Here is a 19,763-nt window from a genome sequence, read left to right as displayed (position 1 = left end):
CACTGCCGAATGTTACTTTTAAGAAACACAGTTAAGAGAAAATGATCACGTGAAAAGGAAATGATAATGATTAAAACAAAAGGATAAGAAAATGTCAGAAAAAAGCAGGTGTGGCAACATTAGAGATGGACAAGCTGAAATGAGGCTAAAAGCACTAATGAGGATAAAACTGGGCAGTTGTAACAGCAACAAGTAAAATCTCAGAATCAATAGTAGCCAATAGGCAACAAATGTTATAGCTGCTACATATGTGAGACAAAGGTTTTAGAAATACAAAAGAGTTTAATAAAACTATACAGTTACAGTCCTACCTCAGGACTCGTTGGCTTCAGAACTCGTCAAAGCCTGTACTTGTTGCATTTTGATGAGAAAAAATGTTCCAGTACTCGGTGCTTACTTGGGACTCGCTGCACTTGCTAGAACTCGTTTTAGTCCTGATGCTGCCCCACACTTGTTCCTTGCTTGGTACTGGTTGGTTTCTGCACTCATCACGAGTTCCAGAATGAATGAACAATGAGCATTGAGGTACCGCTGTATAGTGGATTATTAATGAATCCTTTTCAAAATTAAGATCCCATAGACAAATAAATAAGTACATAGAAAGAATTAAATGATGCAATTAATAAATCAATTTAATATGTCTTTCTTTCAAATAAAAATTTGCATTTTATATGTCCAAAATGAATCAAGTAATTGGTTACAAAGAAAAATTCATAAAATTTTCAAGTAGAGATTTTATAGGCCATATTCTCTCCTTATAATCCAATAAAACTAGATACTTTAGAAGTCTAAAAATGTCAAAAGATCCTAAGTACTGGAAATTAAGAAACACATTCTTAAATAATCCTTGGATCAAAGAGAAACCAAAACAAAATTACAAACTATTTAAAAACTGATAAAAGTAGAGTATCTTATTCCAAAACCTATAGTACACAGCTAAAGATGTACTCAGGGGAAAATTAATAGCCTTAAATGTTATTGTCACTAAAAAAAGATCTAAATAGAAGAAATTTTACATCAATTTTATAAACATTTGGAAAAAAAGAACATTTAAATAAACCATGAGAAAACAGGAAAAAATCAACAAAATAGAAAAAACAAACCACAACAAGTAGAAATGACAAATTAATTCCAAACTGCTTCTTTCACAAAGCCAATAAAATGGACGAATCTCTCACAATCCTGGTTAAGGAGAAGAGAGAGCAGAATTACATCAGATTAGAAAGTGGAAAGGAGACAGAGCCACAGTTAAAGGAGAGACTGAACTGTTGTCAGAACATTATGAGTAACTCTACAGCATCACATTTTTACAACTAAAGAAAACGGATTATTTTCCAGGAAATAAGCTCTCGAGTTTGACCAAGAAGTAGGAAACTTGACTTTGTCCATGATCAGAGAAGCCATTAGAAAGATGATTTGAGAGCGGTGATTTAAAAATGCAGCAGGGCAGCACTGTCCCCCCCCCGACAGAGCTCTTCAGAGTAGGAGAGGGGATTAACGTGGGAGGGGAGAGGGGGAGGTGAGAAGGAGCAGAGACGAGAGGATTTGGGGAGGGGACAGTAGAAAGGTGTTCCACGACAGAAAAAGAGTTTAAGACGGGGTTTCCTCTAAAGCCCTCTCCTCCCCAGTCCCACCTTTAGATTCCTTCTTTCTCTAATGACTGCTCATTAACGTTCAGCCACAAATACATATGTTCAGTCACTGCTGGCAGTTTGGGGTGGCAGTGGAAACTGTCTGGTGGCCTGCTCCCAGGTGATCTCATGGTGGTGGTGTGAATCCGTAAGTTTAGGACTCTTGCCTCTACTCAGTTGGCAGGGGGCGGGGTGGGTGGGCAGTGAGACCGGGAAGTGCTGGTGAAGGTGGGACAAGGTCACTGCAGGGAGCTTTCCTGTCCCATGAGACCATGTGGGCCACTTCAGAGGACATCTGGGCATCTGCCCAGGGACTGTGGGCAGGGTGACCTGCACTGGGCAGACTTCTTAGAAGGGTGGGGATTTTCATTTGTGCCCCGTCCTCATCCATGACCAGGACAGAGAGAGACAGCCTCTGCCCACTGGCCTGGCTTCATGAGATTTGTTCTGTCTCCAGGAAGAACTTGTTTAAGTACATTTGGGAAATACCATCAATTTTCTGCATCTTACCCCCAAAAGTGTTTTTAAAAAACATTTCATCACTCTTTGGTTGACTTCTCAGCAAACACATTCAGTGATTAACACTACTTCATCCGGGCATTTCTTTCTTACATCAGCCTAGTAGGTAATTTGTTTCTCTACAAATACATAAATATCTGGCCATCTTGATCCTAGTGTATATAGAATTTCTGGGGCCCGTGGTTTTTCCAGACTTGCTGGGCATATTTTTTTCCTTTTTCTGACTAACTTAGCTTTTATCCATTTGTCTTCAAATGCATTTGGTAGCTTGTAATACAGTTTTAACTTTTCATTCCTAGGGGGGTTAAAGTGAAGGGGAAGAGACATTGATGTCCAAGTGAGATGAAACAATTTTCACATCCAACTAGTTTCCCTCTCCTGGTAATCCAATAAAAGACAATTCCCATCCAATTCAATTCTTGGATGGAGCTTCTCAAGGGCTTTATGGAAAGGAGAGATGGTCTTGGGTTATCTTTGGTTTGGATATCTCTTGTTAGAATACCTTAGGGGGGGTTGGCTTTAGGTCAAGTGGTTACTTCGTCATGGCAGATATTAGACTACCTTAGGGGTTTCCCTTCCATTTTGTGTAACTGAGCCCTGGTTGGAAGCCTGGGAGGGAGCTGAAGCCCTCCTGTTCCTGTAGAGGCAGCATGAGTCACAGGACGGGGTGGGGGGCCACCTGGCCTGCACACTCCCTTCCGACCCCAAGATTCTATGAGCCTCCCTGCTCTTCCTGCTGGAAACTCCTGGGTTTCTGAAGGGTCATGGTTTTTACTTCCCCCACAGTGGTGAGCCTACTGGCAGAGGGGGAAACAGAGGGAGGAGGTGGAGGATGGCGAGTCTTAGACATGGTTCCCAGACATTCGTGTGGAAGGGGGTATAGTTTAAAACTAGTGCACATCACCGGGTCTGTCAGTTCTCTGAGAGTCTCATGGCACATCTTCCTGAGTCCAGTCATACTAATCTCATTTTCTTGTGTCGCCCTGTTTCCCAAGAATCTTCATACTGTCACCCAGCAGGTAAATGGCTTTGTGGCTATGTCTGTTATACACAGAACCTGGCATATCCTTTGGGCCTGCTGACAGCCCATCAACTCCTAACCATCATTATGTTGATCACCTGTATCACACATGGGCCAAGTACTGCTTATAGGCCAGATCTAGCTGGCTGCCTGTTTCATCAAGTCTTTTTTGGAACTCAACCACATTCATTCATTTAAATACCATCCAAGGCTATTTTTTTTTTTTTGCTACAGTGACAGAATTGGGTATTTTCGAAAGAGACTGTATGTCTTCCAGAGCCAAAAATATTTACTATATGACCCTTTCCAGAAAAAATTTGTTAACTCCTTAGCTATATGTAACTAAAGAATGAATGCAAACTAATGACTACATGGATTGGGAAGCCAAATTGCAAAATTCGTGGATAATTGTTTGTTCTTCTAGAGTCAAGGGTAACTAGTTAAATATCAAACATTTCATGGAACCTCCCAATACCCACAAGCAAGTAAGAAAATGGAATAAACTTCCCTAGCTCTTCACCAATGAGCTCAAGCATTTCCTCAACTGAAATTTCTACCCATAGTTGCTGGTTTGAGCTGCACTGAGGAATGCTTATCCTTCATAATAAAAGTCACATATAGGATTCTAATTAATTCCTTCCTGCTGTGGAATATAATCTTGCTCATTACTCTGACCACTAACTGCTCAAGACTCCCTGTCTAGACACTTTGAGTGCCCTAGTTGCCCCTGTTTTGACTTTAAAACTTTATCAGTGTGAAATTCCTCTTTCATGTAAAGCTGTATGTGTCCCAGCCACTAGCTCTGTGCACTGTGGTGCCTTCAGTTCTTTGCACATGTCCCCTGAATTTTCACCCTGAATTCTGTGTGTCTGCCTAGGAACATTCAGCAAATTCAGTTTTGAAGCCTCTATTATTTAGTTAAGCATGCCAACAAGATTATCTCTTAATTACTTCCCCAAAATACTAAATACAAATAACATTCTTGTTTTAAGTCTATGACATTTAAAACACCACGCCTTGCTTCTGACTCCAGGAAGCTCATGACCAACTTCCTCTAATGTCATGTGATGGATAGTTAAGGCGATTTGGACAGAGAGTGAAAGCCAGTATCGGGAAAGAGAGCTTTAGGTGAGTTTGCTTCCACACAGGTGCAAGGAAGGGCAAAGAAGGAGGGAGCTGCAGCTGATTGAGGCCACAGAGAACCGACACAAGGTCCAGGCAAAGAACATTTCTGCCTGGAGCTTGACTAGTCACCGCTGGGGGCCTTCTCTTCTTCACTGCTTCTCACTGTCAGGTAATACATGCGGTTGGCCTCCGGGTAGGTGACTTTGCTGAGGGGCAGCTTGTAGATGGCGGGGTTGTTGGTTGTCAGGAGCAGGAAGATGAGGGTGGAGAGGCAGAAGGCCCAGGTGCCCGGTGGCACGCCAACCTGGAAACAAAAGCCCTGGGGTCTGAAAATGTTCCTAGGTTCCCGGGACCCTCGGGGAGCAGGATGTGGCAGGGGTTGAGGATGGGGACCCTCCCCCAGAGACAGCATTGGTTTCTGGGGTCATAAGGAGGGATGAGTTAGTCTAGAAATTTGCAGTGTCATCGTTGGACACAACTGTAATCTTTTAATGATGGAGCTGGAAATTGGCCTGGGAATGGATGACCTCCAATATCTAGCTAAATACAAGTACTTCTATCTCTTCATCCTTGTTCTCCACTGCTGATTGTAGTATGTGCACACACACGGCACGCACACACCAGAGGCACATGTAACTAATTGCCAGTCCTTCTCTGGACAAACACTGGATAAATCTTGACAAAGGCATTGTGCAGAGTATCAGCTACAATAAGCCCCTCAGGATTCTTCCACAAGACTGCAAATACCCTGAAGCCCTGGTGAGGGAAGGGTACGGTGCTCAGAAGAGTCCAAACTTACCACTGCCATTATGTTGGACAGGGCTGCTCCCATGTATGCGCAGAACAGGGCTGCGGAGGAGTAAGGATCACTGAGTCAGGTACCCGGGGCGCGCCCCCCCCCCCCCAACCCTCTCCAAGAGCAGAGATCCCAGTCTGTCTCTAGCAGCCTGAGGATCCACACCACATCTTGACATTGGGACATTACTAGTTATCTTTGCAGGTAGGTGTGGCCCATCTCCCACCGGAATGTGCATTCTCAGAGAGTAAAGCTTAGAGTAAAGGAAGAGAATAAAGCTTACATATCCTTTTGTCCCTTCCCACTTCCCTGGTGGCCTTGCATAGAGTCAGGGGTCATTAAGCGTCTTTTGCTTGTCCACACTGACCTTGGGGATGGTCTAGCACAGGCTGGATGACTGGATGATTACCTATCTGGGGGGTGATGGTCAGATTGCATGAGATCCAGATACGGCCCCTCCTGCCTAAAATTCTGGGTGACCATGATGCTATTGGACCCTCACCAAGTCCCATCAGAGCTGGATCTTATTGGGTCTCTGATCTCATTCCTAGGAGCCAGACATCTGGGTTCAACCACGGGATATGGGCATCCAGGTCAGACAGGGGAGCTCTGCCACACCCCTGGTGTGTCTGGACAAGCGCCCCTGCCCCTGCCCCTTTGCTTTCTGTTTCTCTGTCCAGAACACCTTCTCCCTGTCTTTGCCCATACAAATCCCACCCTGAAGGTGTTACAATCAACCTCAGCCTCCCTTGGAAGCCTTCCCAGGTGGCTCCAGCAACAGGAAGCCGCCTCTTCTCTGAAGGCCAAAGGCAGTTATAGTCTGAACCTCAAAATATCTGGCACTTTGATTTAACAAACATTTACTGAGCCCACTGTCTCCATGTCTACCCTTGTGCTGGCTGCTGAGGGGTGTACATGGAAGTCACTTAGGGCACGGCGTTGGGTGCAGATTGTGGCTGATTTCTCTTCAGACACAGCATTCTCCCTTTACTCTGTGGAGTTCGAGCTTCCAGAGAGCTATGTGCTATTTTTCTTAGATCTCAGTGCTCTCACGTACACCATCTCACTAGATCTTTCCAACGGTCTTTTTAGACATCACAACCTCAATCGTGCAGACCTGAGGATGTGGTCGCCATGTGTCTGCCACGCCTCGCCTAGGGCCCGGCACTTACTGGTGCCCTACAAATCAATGGGGAATGAAGAGTTATCGAGAGCAGGGATGCTGCCCCTAGCACACGAGGAAATGCATGTGTGGTTTCCTCATCAGCATTTCAACACTGTGTGACTATAACAGCAGTAATAGTGGGTGTGACTCCAGCTGACGGAGGAGGAACTTCAAGTCCCCCAGCTGTGAAAGACCCCGGCCAACAGTCCTCCTGTCACTGCTGCTCAGTTCTGACTAGCGGTCACCAGGGGTTTCACATCACCACGGGTGTGAGGGCGGGGAGGGAGACATAGCAGAGTGACTTGGTTGTCAGCTTTCCCAAATACCCACTGCAGACGAGGGCCAGCACGTGGGTCTGCCAGGTGAGGGCGTAGAACATGCCTCCGATGGCGATGCAGGACAGGACGCAGTTGTAGCTCCAGAGGCCCATGTAGATCACCTCGAAGGGCGTGGCCACTGTCAGGGCTGTGGGACAAGGTGTGGTGTTTCTGGCTGGTTCTGTGTCACAGCACCAAGGGCCACCTTGTGGCTGGTGCTGGGACTCAGGGTCGCCTCTTTCCAGCCATTCCCCTCACACCCCCACCCTCACCCATCAAAGGAGCCTCTACGAATAGGATCTCGTCTTTGGAAACCAACAATGGGAAGAGAGCAGTGGTTTCCAAACTGTTTTTCCAAGATTACACAAAGATGTATGACTACTTCCGGGGTGAGGGCAGGCCAAGGTCATGGGACTTCAGGCCCTCTCTTTGGCCAGAGCAGCTGCATTTTCAACAAGAAAGATTTCAGTTGAAAACGTTCTGCTTCAAATGGTTGACAAAATGTGAATGTGCACGCAAAGATGCATGGAGACAGAGAAATGATACAGCCAAATGGGTGGGGTGTGGACAATAGGTGAGTCTGGGTAAAGAATTATGGGGACCTCTTGTGCTGCTTTTAGTTTTGGTAAGTTTGAAATTTTTTCCAGGTTACTTTTATTTAAAGTTCTTCTGAGACATTTTTGAAAAATATTGGAATAAGTCAACAGGTTCCTATTCCTAATGCCCCCAACTCTAATCTCTGACTCTTATCCACATACACATATATGAATGTGTGAACATACATATCCATGTATGTAGAAATGTGAAGTCACGTTTGTCAAGTGGCAATACAATATTTGAGAAAATCTTTTCTTTTAGCTTACTTGAAATTTTGGTATCAGCTCACGTATGCCCCTGCCTGGTCAGCTTCTGCTCCCACCCCCTTCCCCCACCCCCCACTCCCTTCTGCCACCCCCCATACCCTTCTCCCACCCCCCACTCCCTTCCCCCACCCCCCACTCCCTTCCCCCCACCCCCCCCACTCCCTTCCCCCACCCCCCACTCCCTTCCCCCCACCCCTCACTCCCTTCCCCCACCCCCCCACTCCCTTCCCCCCACCCCTCACTCCCTTCCCCCACCCCCCACTCCCTTCCCCCACCCCTCACTCCCTTCCCCCACCCCTCACTCCCTTCCCCCACCCCCCACTCCCTTCTCCCACCCCTCAGCAAGTAGGGCCTCAGTCTGCAGGCCAACTGGTCTCAATCCCCTTGCCTCTCCCCACATGTCTTGCTACTCAATCTGCTCTCTTTGGAGAGTCAAGAAAAGGAAAAGTCAGTCCCTACCTGATAGTGTTTAAAAACTCCAGTGAAGATGGTAAGTCCAGAACATTTGTTGTGTGTGTGTGTGGGAGAATGACCTTGGGAATACGATCCCTGCAGAGAGCCGCCCTGCCCTACCTGCTAGCATCCCCAGGATTGAGCCAATGGCCGCATGCAAACAGATGAGTGGTGAGCAGATGAACAGAGCCACCAGGAACACGCCGCCCGTCCAGGGATTGTCGCAGCCATACACCTGGCCGACCCCAACGGGAATGGCTTGTAGCAGCTGCAAAGTAAACAGAGTCCAGGTCAGTGGAGTGTGGGCTGATAAGGCATAGACCAGGCCTTGGGGCCAGGACTGAGCCATTCCTGGGGTGGTAAGCAGGTAATGGGGTGGAACAGGAGTATGGCTGTGCCCTCCAGCAGGTGAGAGAAGATGGGAGGGCACGAGCTGGAACAAACAGCTCCTCACTCCAGCACCTGGCAGGCATCTGAGCACCCCTCATGCAAAACCAAGCAGGGCTCCCCAACACAGGGGCCGGGCTGAGGGTTTCTGAGGGACACATGGCTTCTGCTTTGGGGGGATCAGGGGACACTTTCTCTCTAGACTGCCATTGAGGATTTCAGGGTACTACAAAATTTCTCTAGGTTTTCTGAAATCCTAGAAATATTTCAGGAATACTGAAAATATTCTAGGCCATTGTGGGGGATGATCAGACCAAAGGTCACTCAGCACATTGGTGGTCAAGCCCAGGTTACAGCCTCTGAGCTTGACCCCTAGTCTGTTGGCTGCTGCACATCCAGTGCTGCCCTGGGGACTATGAGGCCCTGGGAAGCAGGCAGGGGCCCTTCCCTGCTGAGGAAGAGCACTCGGCACTGAAGAGTGGTAATGTGAAGACTGTCTGGAGGACGGCACGCAGTCCAGCCCTCCCTGAGCCCAAGCGTCATGTGGTCACTTTGGAATTAAAGATGATTAATTGGCAGTGAGGTCAGATGGGCTTTTTCTGCTCAAGCTGCATCACCCACATTTCGGCCGGCCTTTGAGGGCAAGAAGGAAGGGAGGGAGATTGGCAGGGAGGGGAGAGAACTGGGCTGGGGGGTCGAGGGCCCCAGCTCTCAGGGGGGCTCTGCACAAGGTCACGGGTGACTGTGGGCATGTCACCTCCTGGTTCTGGGCTGTGGTGCCCTCCTGTGTAACAGGGAGGCTGCCCTAGCAGGTGATCTTCCAGCTTTAAAGTGCTTTTCTCCATTATCAGGGCATGTGCCTTTTTTTGAGGACAGGGCTCCCTTAATAACTATTATTGATTAGCTCAGTGCTTTCTAAACTTTGTGTACATTGGAATTACCTACAGATCTTTAAGAACATATTGATGTCTGGCTCCTCTCCAGACGGATGCAACTGCTACGGAGCATGACTACACCTCAGGGGTTTCTAACCTGCATCAGAGTGTGGGGACCCATGGGCTTGTTATTGATAACCTAATGTAGATGTTGGAATTAATCGTTTTTCTCCCATTGGTGAAATTTCATAGTTTTTAACCACTTGACTGAATTCTGAAGTTAGTCTGATTTCTTTGGTCAAGGAGTCTCAGAGAGCTCTTGAGCTTTGTCCCCCCTCGTCTCTGAGTAGCGGGCCTTGTAATAACCAAGCACTGTTTAGGGCAGACCCTGCGGGCTGGTGTAAGGAGTGACAGGGCAGGGCCCCTGTGTTACTGAAAAGAACCCTGGAAACACTGTACCAGTCCAGCAAACTCAGCTGAAGGTGGGGGGAACAGGCTGGAAATGTACTCAATAAATATTCCGCGATTCCCTGAAGTCTGAGGAATGCAGGACGTGAGGGAACCCAGCTCCCACCTGCCCACCCGGGAACGCGGGTTTTCAGCCCAAGCAGCCAGGAATGAGAGGAATGAGGGAATACGCTGCCTTGGAGGGGAGCCTGCGTTTGGAATGAAATTTCCTCCCCCGGCACCCATATTTTAGCCGGGTGAACTGTGGTCCCGGGGAGGCCTGCCCCCTCCACGAGGCTCTGCAGGCCGCAGTGGACACCCTGGCGTGAGGAGCGGTCAGGTGTGTGGTGGAAATTTACTGAGCACCGGCCTCCTGCTTCTGAATAATCCCCCTGTCACAACAGTCCTGTTCAACCAAAAGGAAGTCACTCCCTTCATTGTTTGCAAGAGAAAGAGGAAAATGGCTCTGATTCTTCAAACCCTGCTCTGGATGGTGAGGAAGAGCAGAGCCCCTTGTCGGAGAGCTGGTGCGTTGGGGAGCTCGGGGAGTGAGCTTGGGGTTCAGGGTATGTGGCTTTGGGGCGCACCACTTTCCCAAGGTCTATTTTGAAGAGGCACGAGAGGCATCTCTTCCCTGTGCCCTTTCCACTCCGGCCCCCTCAGCACTGGACTGTATAGCTAGCTACACAGTGCAGGATGGGTGGGGTCCTTCTTTCTGGCAACAGCACCTGTCACTGCAGCTGCCACTTGGGCTGTGCCTCATGGGTATAGCTTAGGGACAGCGGGTCTGTGCCCCAAAGACGGGTGCCTGATTGCCAGATGGCTGATCACTGACGATCCTATCAAAGTTCGTGTTGCCCCTGTCTCGGCCCCAGCTGTTTTCCATTGAAGAGGGTGGGCTTTCCCGTAAACGCAGGCTTCTGGGTTTTCTCTTTTCTTGGATTCAGGCCCTAGCCCTGCCTCTGATCCTACTGTAGCCCCCGCCCTAGACAAAACTGCAAAAAGATGAACACTTTAAAAATGGTGGGTCACAGCATTTGCCACTAAGGGTAAGGGGGCCTTTTCTCTTCCGATAGGGCTCTGTTCACAGTGTGCCGGTCCCTGGGGGACAGGCACTGACCACCCCCCCCCCTGCCCCCGCCGAGTGGTGGCCCAGAGTGTAAGACACAGTGGGGGTGGGGGCCACACGGAGGTTTAAGTACATCTAGACAACAGGCATGGCTGGGGGTGGAGAGGGCTCAGAAATCAGGTCACACAAACAATATATGAGGACATGTCATGTTTTCAAATATTCAAAAAGTGGTCATGGAAACAATATTGTACATTACTCTAAGGAGAGCCAGACCTGATACGTGGAAAATGAAGGGAGGTATCTGAGGAATGGGAAGAACCTTCCAAGACTGAAAGGCACACAGTCTTGGGGTGCTACGTGGAGAGCAGAGGGGCTCACCTCACTGTGATGCCCCCAGCTGAGCGTGCAGGGCCTGCCGTGCACGAAGGGGGCGGTCATTCAAAGTTTGGGCTCTGTCTGCGTCAGGCTGCCTGCGTTTGAACCTCAGGCACTAGCTGCAGCCTGACCTTGGGCAAGTAACCCTCGCTGTGCCTTAGTTTTCTCATCTGTGAAATGGGGATGATGATAGTACATCTATCATGGGGTTTTTATGAGGGTTAAATGAGTTATTAAGTTGAGGGCTTAGAACAATGTTGAATGCATAATAAGCTTGCCTTAGCATTAGCTGTTAGCTCTCTTGAGGTTTTTTAACAGGGCTAAACTGTTATAATTCTCTCTATATTATCTTACATTAGGTTTCTATTACATCCCTTCATCCATGATGTCCAGCAGTCGGTAGAATATGTGAATATGTGCATCTGTGACAGTAGGATACAAAACACGGCTCTTCAGCTTCGGCGTTAGGGACACTCGGGACTGGACAATCTCTCTGTCATGGGGAGGGGGTTGCCCTGCGCACTGCACGGCAGGGTGTTTAGCAGCATCCCTGGCCTCTGCTCACTGGATGCCAGTCACACCCCCACGTGCCGAGTCCTGACAATTAAAAAACGCCTGCGGACATCGCCCACTGTCCCCAGGAGGGCACAATCACCCCTGCTTCAGAAACAATGACATGGAAAGCACATGAAAATTCACCTTCCAATTCTATTGATAATATCTTTTAAATCCTAACTTTAAACCTTTTATTTTTAGTGTTTTGCCCTTCCACCCGACTATCCACCTTATGTAATATTTTCCCCTCGATCCCACCATCCTGTATGGTCAACTGAACGCACATGGACTCTCGTTTATTATCTGGTTTTCTGTGTGGAGTGTAAGCTTCACTAAGGCAGGGATGTGGCTGTCCCCATGTATTCCAGTGTCTGTCTGATAAAGTGCCTGGCACAGAGTTGGTCTTCAAGAAAGGCTTGTGGAAAGAGCATGTGAGGGTGGCAGCGACCTTTCCCTGGCCTCTTCCCCACCAGACCCGCCACCCGGGGGAGGGGCGTCTGGAGAGGCCGAGAGCCTGGGTGTGCACACAGCCGTCAGCGAGAAGGCCCGTGGAGGGAGCAGCCCCTCTGCCGCCGGGCGACTTACCAAGGGCACTTTGATCTCTGTCCAGGTGATGTTGGGCACTGCGGACACAGGCTCTATCAGTGTCGTGGGGAAGAAGAGGTTGTAGTGGCCTGTGGCCGCCAGGTACAGGGTCACTGCGATGTTGAAGGGCAGTGTGAACACGGGGAGGTCCCACTTGCTGAAGACGGAATTCAAGGCGCTGGAAAGAACTGGGCTGAAGGTGGAAGAAACAAAGGGTTCATCACTGTGATCATCCTTAGGTCTACACCATCCCTTCTGCGCTGGCCACTGCGCTATCTACTATCCCCTCCTCTTGGCACGGTCATTCCTGGCCCCCTTGGTCCATTGATCTGCGATTGGGAATAGGGTGTTCGATTTAGGGCTGTACCTTTTAGAAACAGAATGTAAAAATAATATAACTTGTCTTGAATAGAAAACTTAAAAAATAATTTAAATATTTCCTTGTAAGTTAAACCAAGAAAGCTGAACAAAATGTAATTGTTACAAAACATCGTATATTACCTTTGGATCATCAAGCTGTGCCACAGCTACTGGGCTGGGCTGTGATAATGTTTTGGGAGTCTGGCCTCCTAGGAGGAAGGGCCAGGGCACAGAGGCCACACATGGGACTGGACTCAGTTCAAGTACTGGAGCTACTCTGGGAGCCACCATGTGAACCCAAAACCTTGAGGTGTTTGTGTCTGCTCTCTTCTTGGCTTCTTCCCCGGGGAGAGCACAGGCTTTGGAGAAGGAGGGAGCTGGGTGCGAGTTCTAACTACAAGGCTGAGTGACTAGGTAATTACTCTTCCTCACCTTTAGTTTCCTGTGGAGGGCCCAGGCACCCTCAACACCTCACACCCTACTTCCCCCATACTCGGGGAGCTCAGGACAAAATGTGAAATCGTACAGGATCTCACGTGATCTGGCAGATTGGTCTACTTTTAATTAATGACTATGCATTATAAATGGGCATTTGAGGCTGTCTGAAAACCTTCCTAGCAAATTAACTCCCCAACTGCTGAGACAACTATCTCACATTTCTCCCTTTCTCCTCAGATCTTCACATCTGCTTCCCTTGAGTTTCAGCTGACTACCTTGCTTTACTTCATTAAGAAAATAGAAATGGTAAGAGGAGAAATGCTTCATTTCCCCAACCCTAAGATCCACACTCCAACCGCCTTGTGTCCACACACTCTCCTCTCTGCCCTTTTCACACAATGGAAGTGCTCCTGCTCCTTTATCGGGCTAATTCTTTCCCCTGAGCCTTGGGGCCCAACCTGCCTCAAAGATTTCCATCCTGCGGTTCTCTCCTGTCTCTCTCCTTTTTCTCTGAGTCATTCTCATAAATATACAGACATATTCTCGTATCTTCTACCTTTACAAATCCTCCCTGTTTAATCTGATGTCTGCTTAGTTACTGCCCCATTTGTCTGCTTCCTCAAAGTTCTGTCTAAATTCGCACCCCCGACAGTCCTACTCCCATCCTTTCCTGAACCCACCCTAGAATCAGAGTTCTCCCCATGCTGTGCAGATGATTCCCATCCAGTTCACCAGTGACATCTGCCTTGCCAATCCATGGTCATTCCCTGCCCCCTCATTGGACTGTTGGACCGTCTGACTGGATTGAAAGTCTTTCTGTCTGGGTTGCCATGACACTGGTCATCCTGTTTTCTTCCGGTTTCTCCAGCTGCTCCTTCTTGACTCTCCATCAGTGGTTCCTCCCCTCTCCTGCCAATTTCTAAATATGAGGGGATCCTATGACTCTTTCTCAGGTTTTTCCTTTCTCTTTCTTTTCAAATCTCCTCTTTCTGGGTAATAGCTTTAGTCCCACAGACAAAAATATCTTCCATGGGCTTCTGCCTCCCAAATCTTGACCATATCACTGAGTTCCAGATTGGCATACCCAATGACCTACTCAGCATCTCTTTCTGGAAGTTTAAAGTTTAATATGATGGAGGAGAACCCTCAAGTTGCATCCTGTCTCCAAGCACCAACCTGTTTTCCTCAGTCTTCTCCATCAACCCCGGTGCTCAGGCAGACTGTAGGAGTATCTGAGTCAGCCCTCACAAACTGCATACTCCACAGCCTCTCAGGAAGTTCTGTTGCCTCTACCATTCTTGAAGTATACCTGAGCCTGACCACTTCTCCCCACCTGCCTGGATATCACCCTAGTCCTAACCACTCTCAGCCCTCGTAGCTATCGCAGCAAACTCCTGACTATGCCTCCAGCATTTACTCTTGTCCAGTTAAATCCATTCTCCACATGGCAAGCTGATTTGTTTAAATTTAAACCATATCCTATCACTCCTCTGCTTAAAACCCTTTAACTGCTTCCCATGACAGTTGTAATAAAAATCCAAAGGCTCACTGGATCTACAAGGTATACAAGGTCTGGTTCTCCTCCACATCTGCCCTCACCTCCTGCCACTCCCGCTCCACTCACGGCTCCAGCCCCACGGGTCCTCCTTCTCAAACACCATCATGCTTGTCTGGTTGGGGCCTGTGGCTATGCCGCTGCTTCTGCCTGCAGCGTCCTTCACCCAGATCTTCAGATGCCAGGTCCCCTCTGCAAGGTGGCCTTCTTGACACCCATGTCTAGAATCACTCTCTGTTCCATTTGCCCTGTTTTGCTTTCCTCAAAGTACTTATCACATATTGAGGTGATCTTTTTAATTAACCAGTTCATGAATTTATTTCTATCTTTGCCAAGGAAAACGTCAGCTCTAAGAGCATGGAGACCTTCTCTTGTTCACAAGGACCCCAACAGCTAGAATAGTCCCTGCACATGGTAGACCCTCAGCAAATATTTGTTGGATAAATGTGGAAAATGACACTACTAAGACCTCCCCTGTGGATTCAGTTTCAAGGACTACAGGAGGTGAGTGAACAACTACAACAGTAGCATAGGGCTCAGCCCAGAGTAGGGTGCTCAAGGGTGTTTTATCTTTAAAATTGGGAAGTGGTGGTGGGGTGGGGCCACAGGAAGCAAAGTACCGCCCAGTGCAATGTGGCTGAGGAGCTGCACTGAGGGGCTTAATCTATGCAGTTATAAACCAAATATATGTAAATGAAGTCAAGGCCTCCTACTCCTTAAAGGTGGAGGGGAACCTGCAGGAGACATGAAGGAAATCCCCATAGAAATGACCGCTTTAGTTGTTTGTTCTGATAGATGTGAAAGAGACCCTAAGAAACATAAGTTGCCCAGAATGCTCAGAGTAGTAATTTATTCACAAGCACTACTAAAAAGTAATGGAATAGTCCTGAAACTAAATTAAACTGCTTTTAGTAACTCTAGACTTTGACACCAAATAAATGAATTGACTTCTTAGAGGTGTTAAAAATCAGTCGGTGTGTCTGAGAGGTGAGCACAGGGGTTGGGGACACAGGTTCTGCCACCGAGCGACAGTGGGCATGCTCGTGCGGACACCCTGCGACACTCCAGACCTGCTGCAGATGCAACCAAACTGAGGCTCATGTGAGTAGAAGACCCAGCACACCCTGCACTTGGTGGCTGTTTCCTCTTAATGCCCTTCTCTGCCCTGCTTTTCTCATCCTTCTGCAAAATGAGGTGACTTCACAGTAAGATCTCAACTGATGCTTCTCGTTCAAAGCGTCTATGCTTTAAATATAGACATTCTGGTCCAGGAAAGCTCTATGCTTCTATCACAAGCACGTTTACAGTTTTTTTTTTTATTTTGGTTTGGCCCCAGGATAGATAATTCCCATATAGCCAGGTGTTTAATAATACAGGTTCTGAGTTCAGAATGTGCCACCACTGACACCTTTTACCGTGTATGACCTGGGGACAAGTTACTTAAGCTCTGAGTGCCTCAGTCTTTTTTTCTGTAAGTCAGGGCAATGATAGCCCTACCTTGCTTTGGACTGTGTATGTAGGAAATACTCAATAAATATTAGCCTTTCGTATGAGGCCTGTCATGCAAGGAAGACTATTAGCCCAGTACCAAACACGTGGTGCTGTGTTGCTCTAGGGTCCCTGCCATTCCAAATTCAAAAACGATCCTTTTGGCTTGCAGTCGAACTTGTGGACTTTCATGGTGTCTTTCAGGACAAACCAGCCTGACTCTGAAGACACTGGACCCCATGATGGTACATGTGCCCATCTGGCATAAGACACAACCATCTTGGGTCTTTATTTGATGAGCAGAGAGGATGAGCATCTCACCAGGCCATGGCGGTGAAGGTCACAGGAAACAGAAGCCACCAGTAATAGTCAAACTTCTTGGAGAACACGGCCATCAGCAGCCCAACCAGCATCCCATTGTACCCGTGGAGTCCAGAGGCGATAGCAGACCTGGGGTGAAACAGTTACTCTCCATTTGAATTTCATGGTCCCTCCCTCCAGGGACTCAGAGAAAAAAGTCAGTTTATTTGATGAATGTTGCACAATCACATAACTGCCAGCACCTTTCCAGACACACACACACACACACACACACACACACACACACCATGATCACCTTTGCTGATCTAGAATTAAATTATGCACTTTTGTCTTCTGTGTCTAAACTCTCCTTCTCAGGGGAGGGTCAGATTGCTACGTAATAGCTGGCAATCTAAAGGAAACCTGAGGTGTGACCCTGGAAAGGCATGTGTGTGTGTGTAAGAGAGAGGGGTGGCAGCGGGTGGAGGCCAGGAATACACGGGGCAGCTGCAGAGGGGGCGCTGGGAAGAAAAGGGGGTGGCAGGGAGGACCACTGCTGTTCAGAATCTCCTTGGGACTAGAGTAACTATCAAAGGAGCAGAAACCTGTGTTTTGGGAAAATCATTATTTTTAAATTGTGCTTGCATTTTTGCCGTATTTCCCCATTTGTGTTCAGGGTGAGACTTTAGTCCTTTTTTTGGTTTTAAACACCAGCTGCTGCAGGCAAACTGAGCAGAGATGGTTGGCCGCCACTGGTCTGCGCCTGCCTCAAAGCGAGTGTTTCCAGAAGGCTCTGCAGTCAAATGGAGCCTGGCACTGTCATTTGCTCTGAGCATAGGAGCAGCTTAAGTCTGTAAGGGTCTCTACTGACCTGTTCAAAGTTGATACTCAGGAGACCTTGGCCTCCTCTTGATAGGATAAGGCTGATGGGAAGTCACCTCTCCACCTGTCTGCCCCAAGACCCAAGACCAACAGAGAATGGGACCCACCTGTCCTGGCTCAAGGCGAGGGCGGTTAAGGTGGAGACCACTGCCCCCAGGCCCCCAGCAATCGTCCACCAGGGATTCTGGATCAGGAGCCCGATGAAGATGATGAACCCACTGAGGGGGTTGTTGACGAACATCACCTGAGCAGCCCCCCTCAGGACCCAGTCTGTGAACTGGAGGGCCAGTGGCTTATCTGAAAGAGACGGGCAGGGCCATCAGCAGGGCCCAGCTGGCACTTCCCTGCTGGACCACTGGTTGGCGTGGCAACCAAGACAGACAGGGAGGCATGAGCCAGGACATTTCCCCCCACTCAGCCTGGCACCCAGCCCATCTCTGAGTGGCCCGGCAATCAGTCTGCAGTGGGTGTTAGTTTTTGCCATGCGGACTGAGGCACCGTGCTGAGACCAACTTAACGCCGTTCCAGCCACTGGCTCACTGGCTCGGCTGGCAAGGAAGCCTCAGGGGCATTCCAAGGGAAATTTATTGATCCAAGAGAAGAGGTGGAGAAGGTAGGGAACTCTTTATTTGTAGTGCTCTGTGACTCCGCTGAGGGCTGGTATCTGAGCAGCAAAGAAAGTAGTCACGAGAAAGGAAGCTTGGGAAAGGAATGAGTACCGAGACAGGACCCGGAGGAAGCCAAGTCTGGAAGAGGGGACTCACATCCTGCCTCAGTCTCTGGTGTGGTTTCCAGGATAGCCTGTACAGGTCGGGGCAGGGGGTTAGGGGTGTTTGTTGGAGCATTTAGTTTAGGGAAATGAGGAGAAGGAAGGCACTACAAGGAAAGAACCCTGGGATGTGGGGGAGGGGGAGGCCAATACTACATGGCACATACTACATGGCACGGCAAAGTGAAAGAAAGACCAACCAGCTCATTTGGGAAATGGCTTATATGTAGCTAAGTGGTTGTCCTATAGCTATTCCATTATCCCATGAAGGAGGGAAGAATTTTCAAAGAGCTAAAATTCATGAAATGCATTTAATTCTGAAACCTTGGGAGTCCAAGTTAGTAGGGTATGTTATGCCTACCTGGACTCAACTCGGGGCTGCAGCAGCCCCAGCTGGGGGTGAGGTGGGGTGCAGCTTCCTCAGTCCAAGCCAGAGGGAGGGCCGTCTCGCTGGTCCGGCCCGGCTGCTTCGTCCCTGGGCAGACCTTGCTTACCTTTCAGCCAGCTCCTGCACTCCTTCATCTCGCCCGTGAGGTAGCCCACTGCTTCGAAGAGGCTGATGCCCCCATCCCCTGCGGAGCCCCGGGGCACAGCCCTGCTTTCTCTCCTTTTACTCCTTTCAGGGGGCTTTTCGATTTTCACGATGTGGCTCTCTTCGTTGGATGACCGGAGATCCTTTCAGGAGAAGCCATGACAAAATATCAGATAACAGAGCTATTGCGGGGGCATTTGGGGATAAAGAAAGTTGTCAGGTTTTGTCTTTTTTTGATATAAAGGATCATAAGACAAATATGCCCGGAGTACCCCGCACAGGCCTGCTGTCCCCAGGATAGACGACACATTCTTCATGGCAGGGTTTCCTAACCCTTTGTGCTAGGGATCACTTTCGGGATCTTGGCAAACCTGTGACTTCTTTACAGACTGTAGTGTTTGTAAATAAATAAAGTAAGTGGATTACAAAGAATACCAATTACACTGAAGTGCAGTTATAATATTAAAAAAACTGCGATGCACATAGAGGCGTGACAAATCCAGCGCCCACTATAATTTCGCAGTAGTGATGAGTGAGTATCTGGGGCCTGTTCACTCCAGCTCGGGACCACTGTGTAGAGCCATCGCAGCTCTGGAGCTTACCGCCAGGGCAGCTGAGGCCTTTGTTGCAACTGCATCGCAGCCCAACTCCTTCCGTCTAACCCCGCTGCCTTATTTCTCTACAAGTATTGACCCTGATGGCATACCCCTATAAACTTCTCTTAAAAAAAAAGGTTTTATTTATTTATTTTTAGAGAATGGGGAAGGGAGGGAGAAGGAGAGGGAGAGAAACACTGATGTGTGAGAAAAACATCAGTTGATTGCTTCTCACACACACCCCAACCAGGGACCAGGCCCCCAACCCAGGCATGTGCCCTGACCAGGAATAGAACCAGTGACCTTCCACTTTGCAGGATGATGATCAACTAGCCAAGCCACGCTGGTGAGGACCCCTGTAAACTTCTTATATACAGATCTCCAAGTCAGCTTCCTAGGGGAACCCAATCTGACAACGACAAAAATCTCAGATGTTCTGATATGGCTGTTGTTCATTTCTTATATTCACAATTGAAATAAATGCTAAAGTTTGTTGGAGGTTAATGAAAATAAAGATAAATTACTTTCCCCACTTAAGTTCGTACATCCTCAATTCTGCTCAAGGACACCTTGGTCAGGATTCCTTATTCTAAAGCTAATCTGTCCAATATAGTAGCCAATAGGTCATGTGGCTTTTGAGCCCTTGAAATATGGCTA

The 19,763-nt window shown here is 48.4% G+C and overlaps 1 protein-coding gene and 1 long non-coding RNA gene across 3 annotated transcripts in view; one reads left to right on the top strand and one right to left on the bottom strand.

Annotated features, from left to right (window-relative positions):
• SLC14A2 (solute carrier family 14 member 2) overlaps positions 1-19,763 on the bottom strand; it is a 397,322-nt gene that overhangs the window by 26,862 nt on the left and 350,697 nt on the right. Inside the window, exons 5-12 of the mRNA XM_045849973.1 lie at positions 18,473-18,653; positions 17,317-17,506; positions 16,349-16,477; positions 12,187-12,379; positions 8,011-8,158; positions 6,588-6,722; positions 5,096-5,145; positions 4,426-4,600 (exon numbers count right to left, since the gene is read on the bottom strand). Coding sequence (XP_045705929.1) covers positions 4,426-4,600; positions 5,096-5,145; positions 6,588-6,722; positions 8,011-8,158; positions 12,187-12,379; positions 16,349-16,477; positions 17,317-17,506; positions 18,473-18,653 — 1,201 coding nt within the window. The remainder of the gene's footprint in view (positions 1-4,425; positions 4,601-5,095; positions 5,146-6,587; positions 6,723-8,010; positions 8,159-12,186; positions 12,380-16,348; positions 16,478-17,316; positions 17,507-18,472; positions 18,654-19,763) is intronic.
• On the top strand, positions 686-16,367 carry LOC123826105. 2 transcript variants are annotated; one of them, XR_006786999.1, is made up of 4 exons: positions 686-4,465; positions 13,222-13,290; positions 14,876-15,043; positions 16,232-16,367. It is a non-coding gene; the product is annotated as an uncharacterized LOC123826105 (long non-coding RNA). The 2 variants fall into 2 exon arrangements; XR_006786998.1 differs by lacking the exon at positions 686-4,465 and adding an exon at positions 9,998-10,126.

Source organism: Phyllostomus hastatus, unplaced genomic scaffold, assembly GCF_019186645.2.
Source record: "Phyllostomus hastatus isolate PE091 unplaced genomic scaffold, TTU_PhHast_1.1 phas_contig_80, whole genome shotgun sequence".
Lineage (NCBI taxonomy): Eukaryota > Metazoa > Chordata > Mammalia > Chiroptera > Phyllostomidae > Phyllostomus > Phyllostomus hastatus.
Note: the sequence above shows the minus strand (reverse complement) of the source record. Positions and strands in the feature narration are given on the sequence as shown.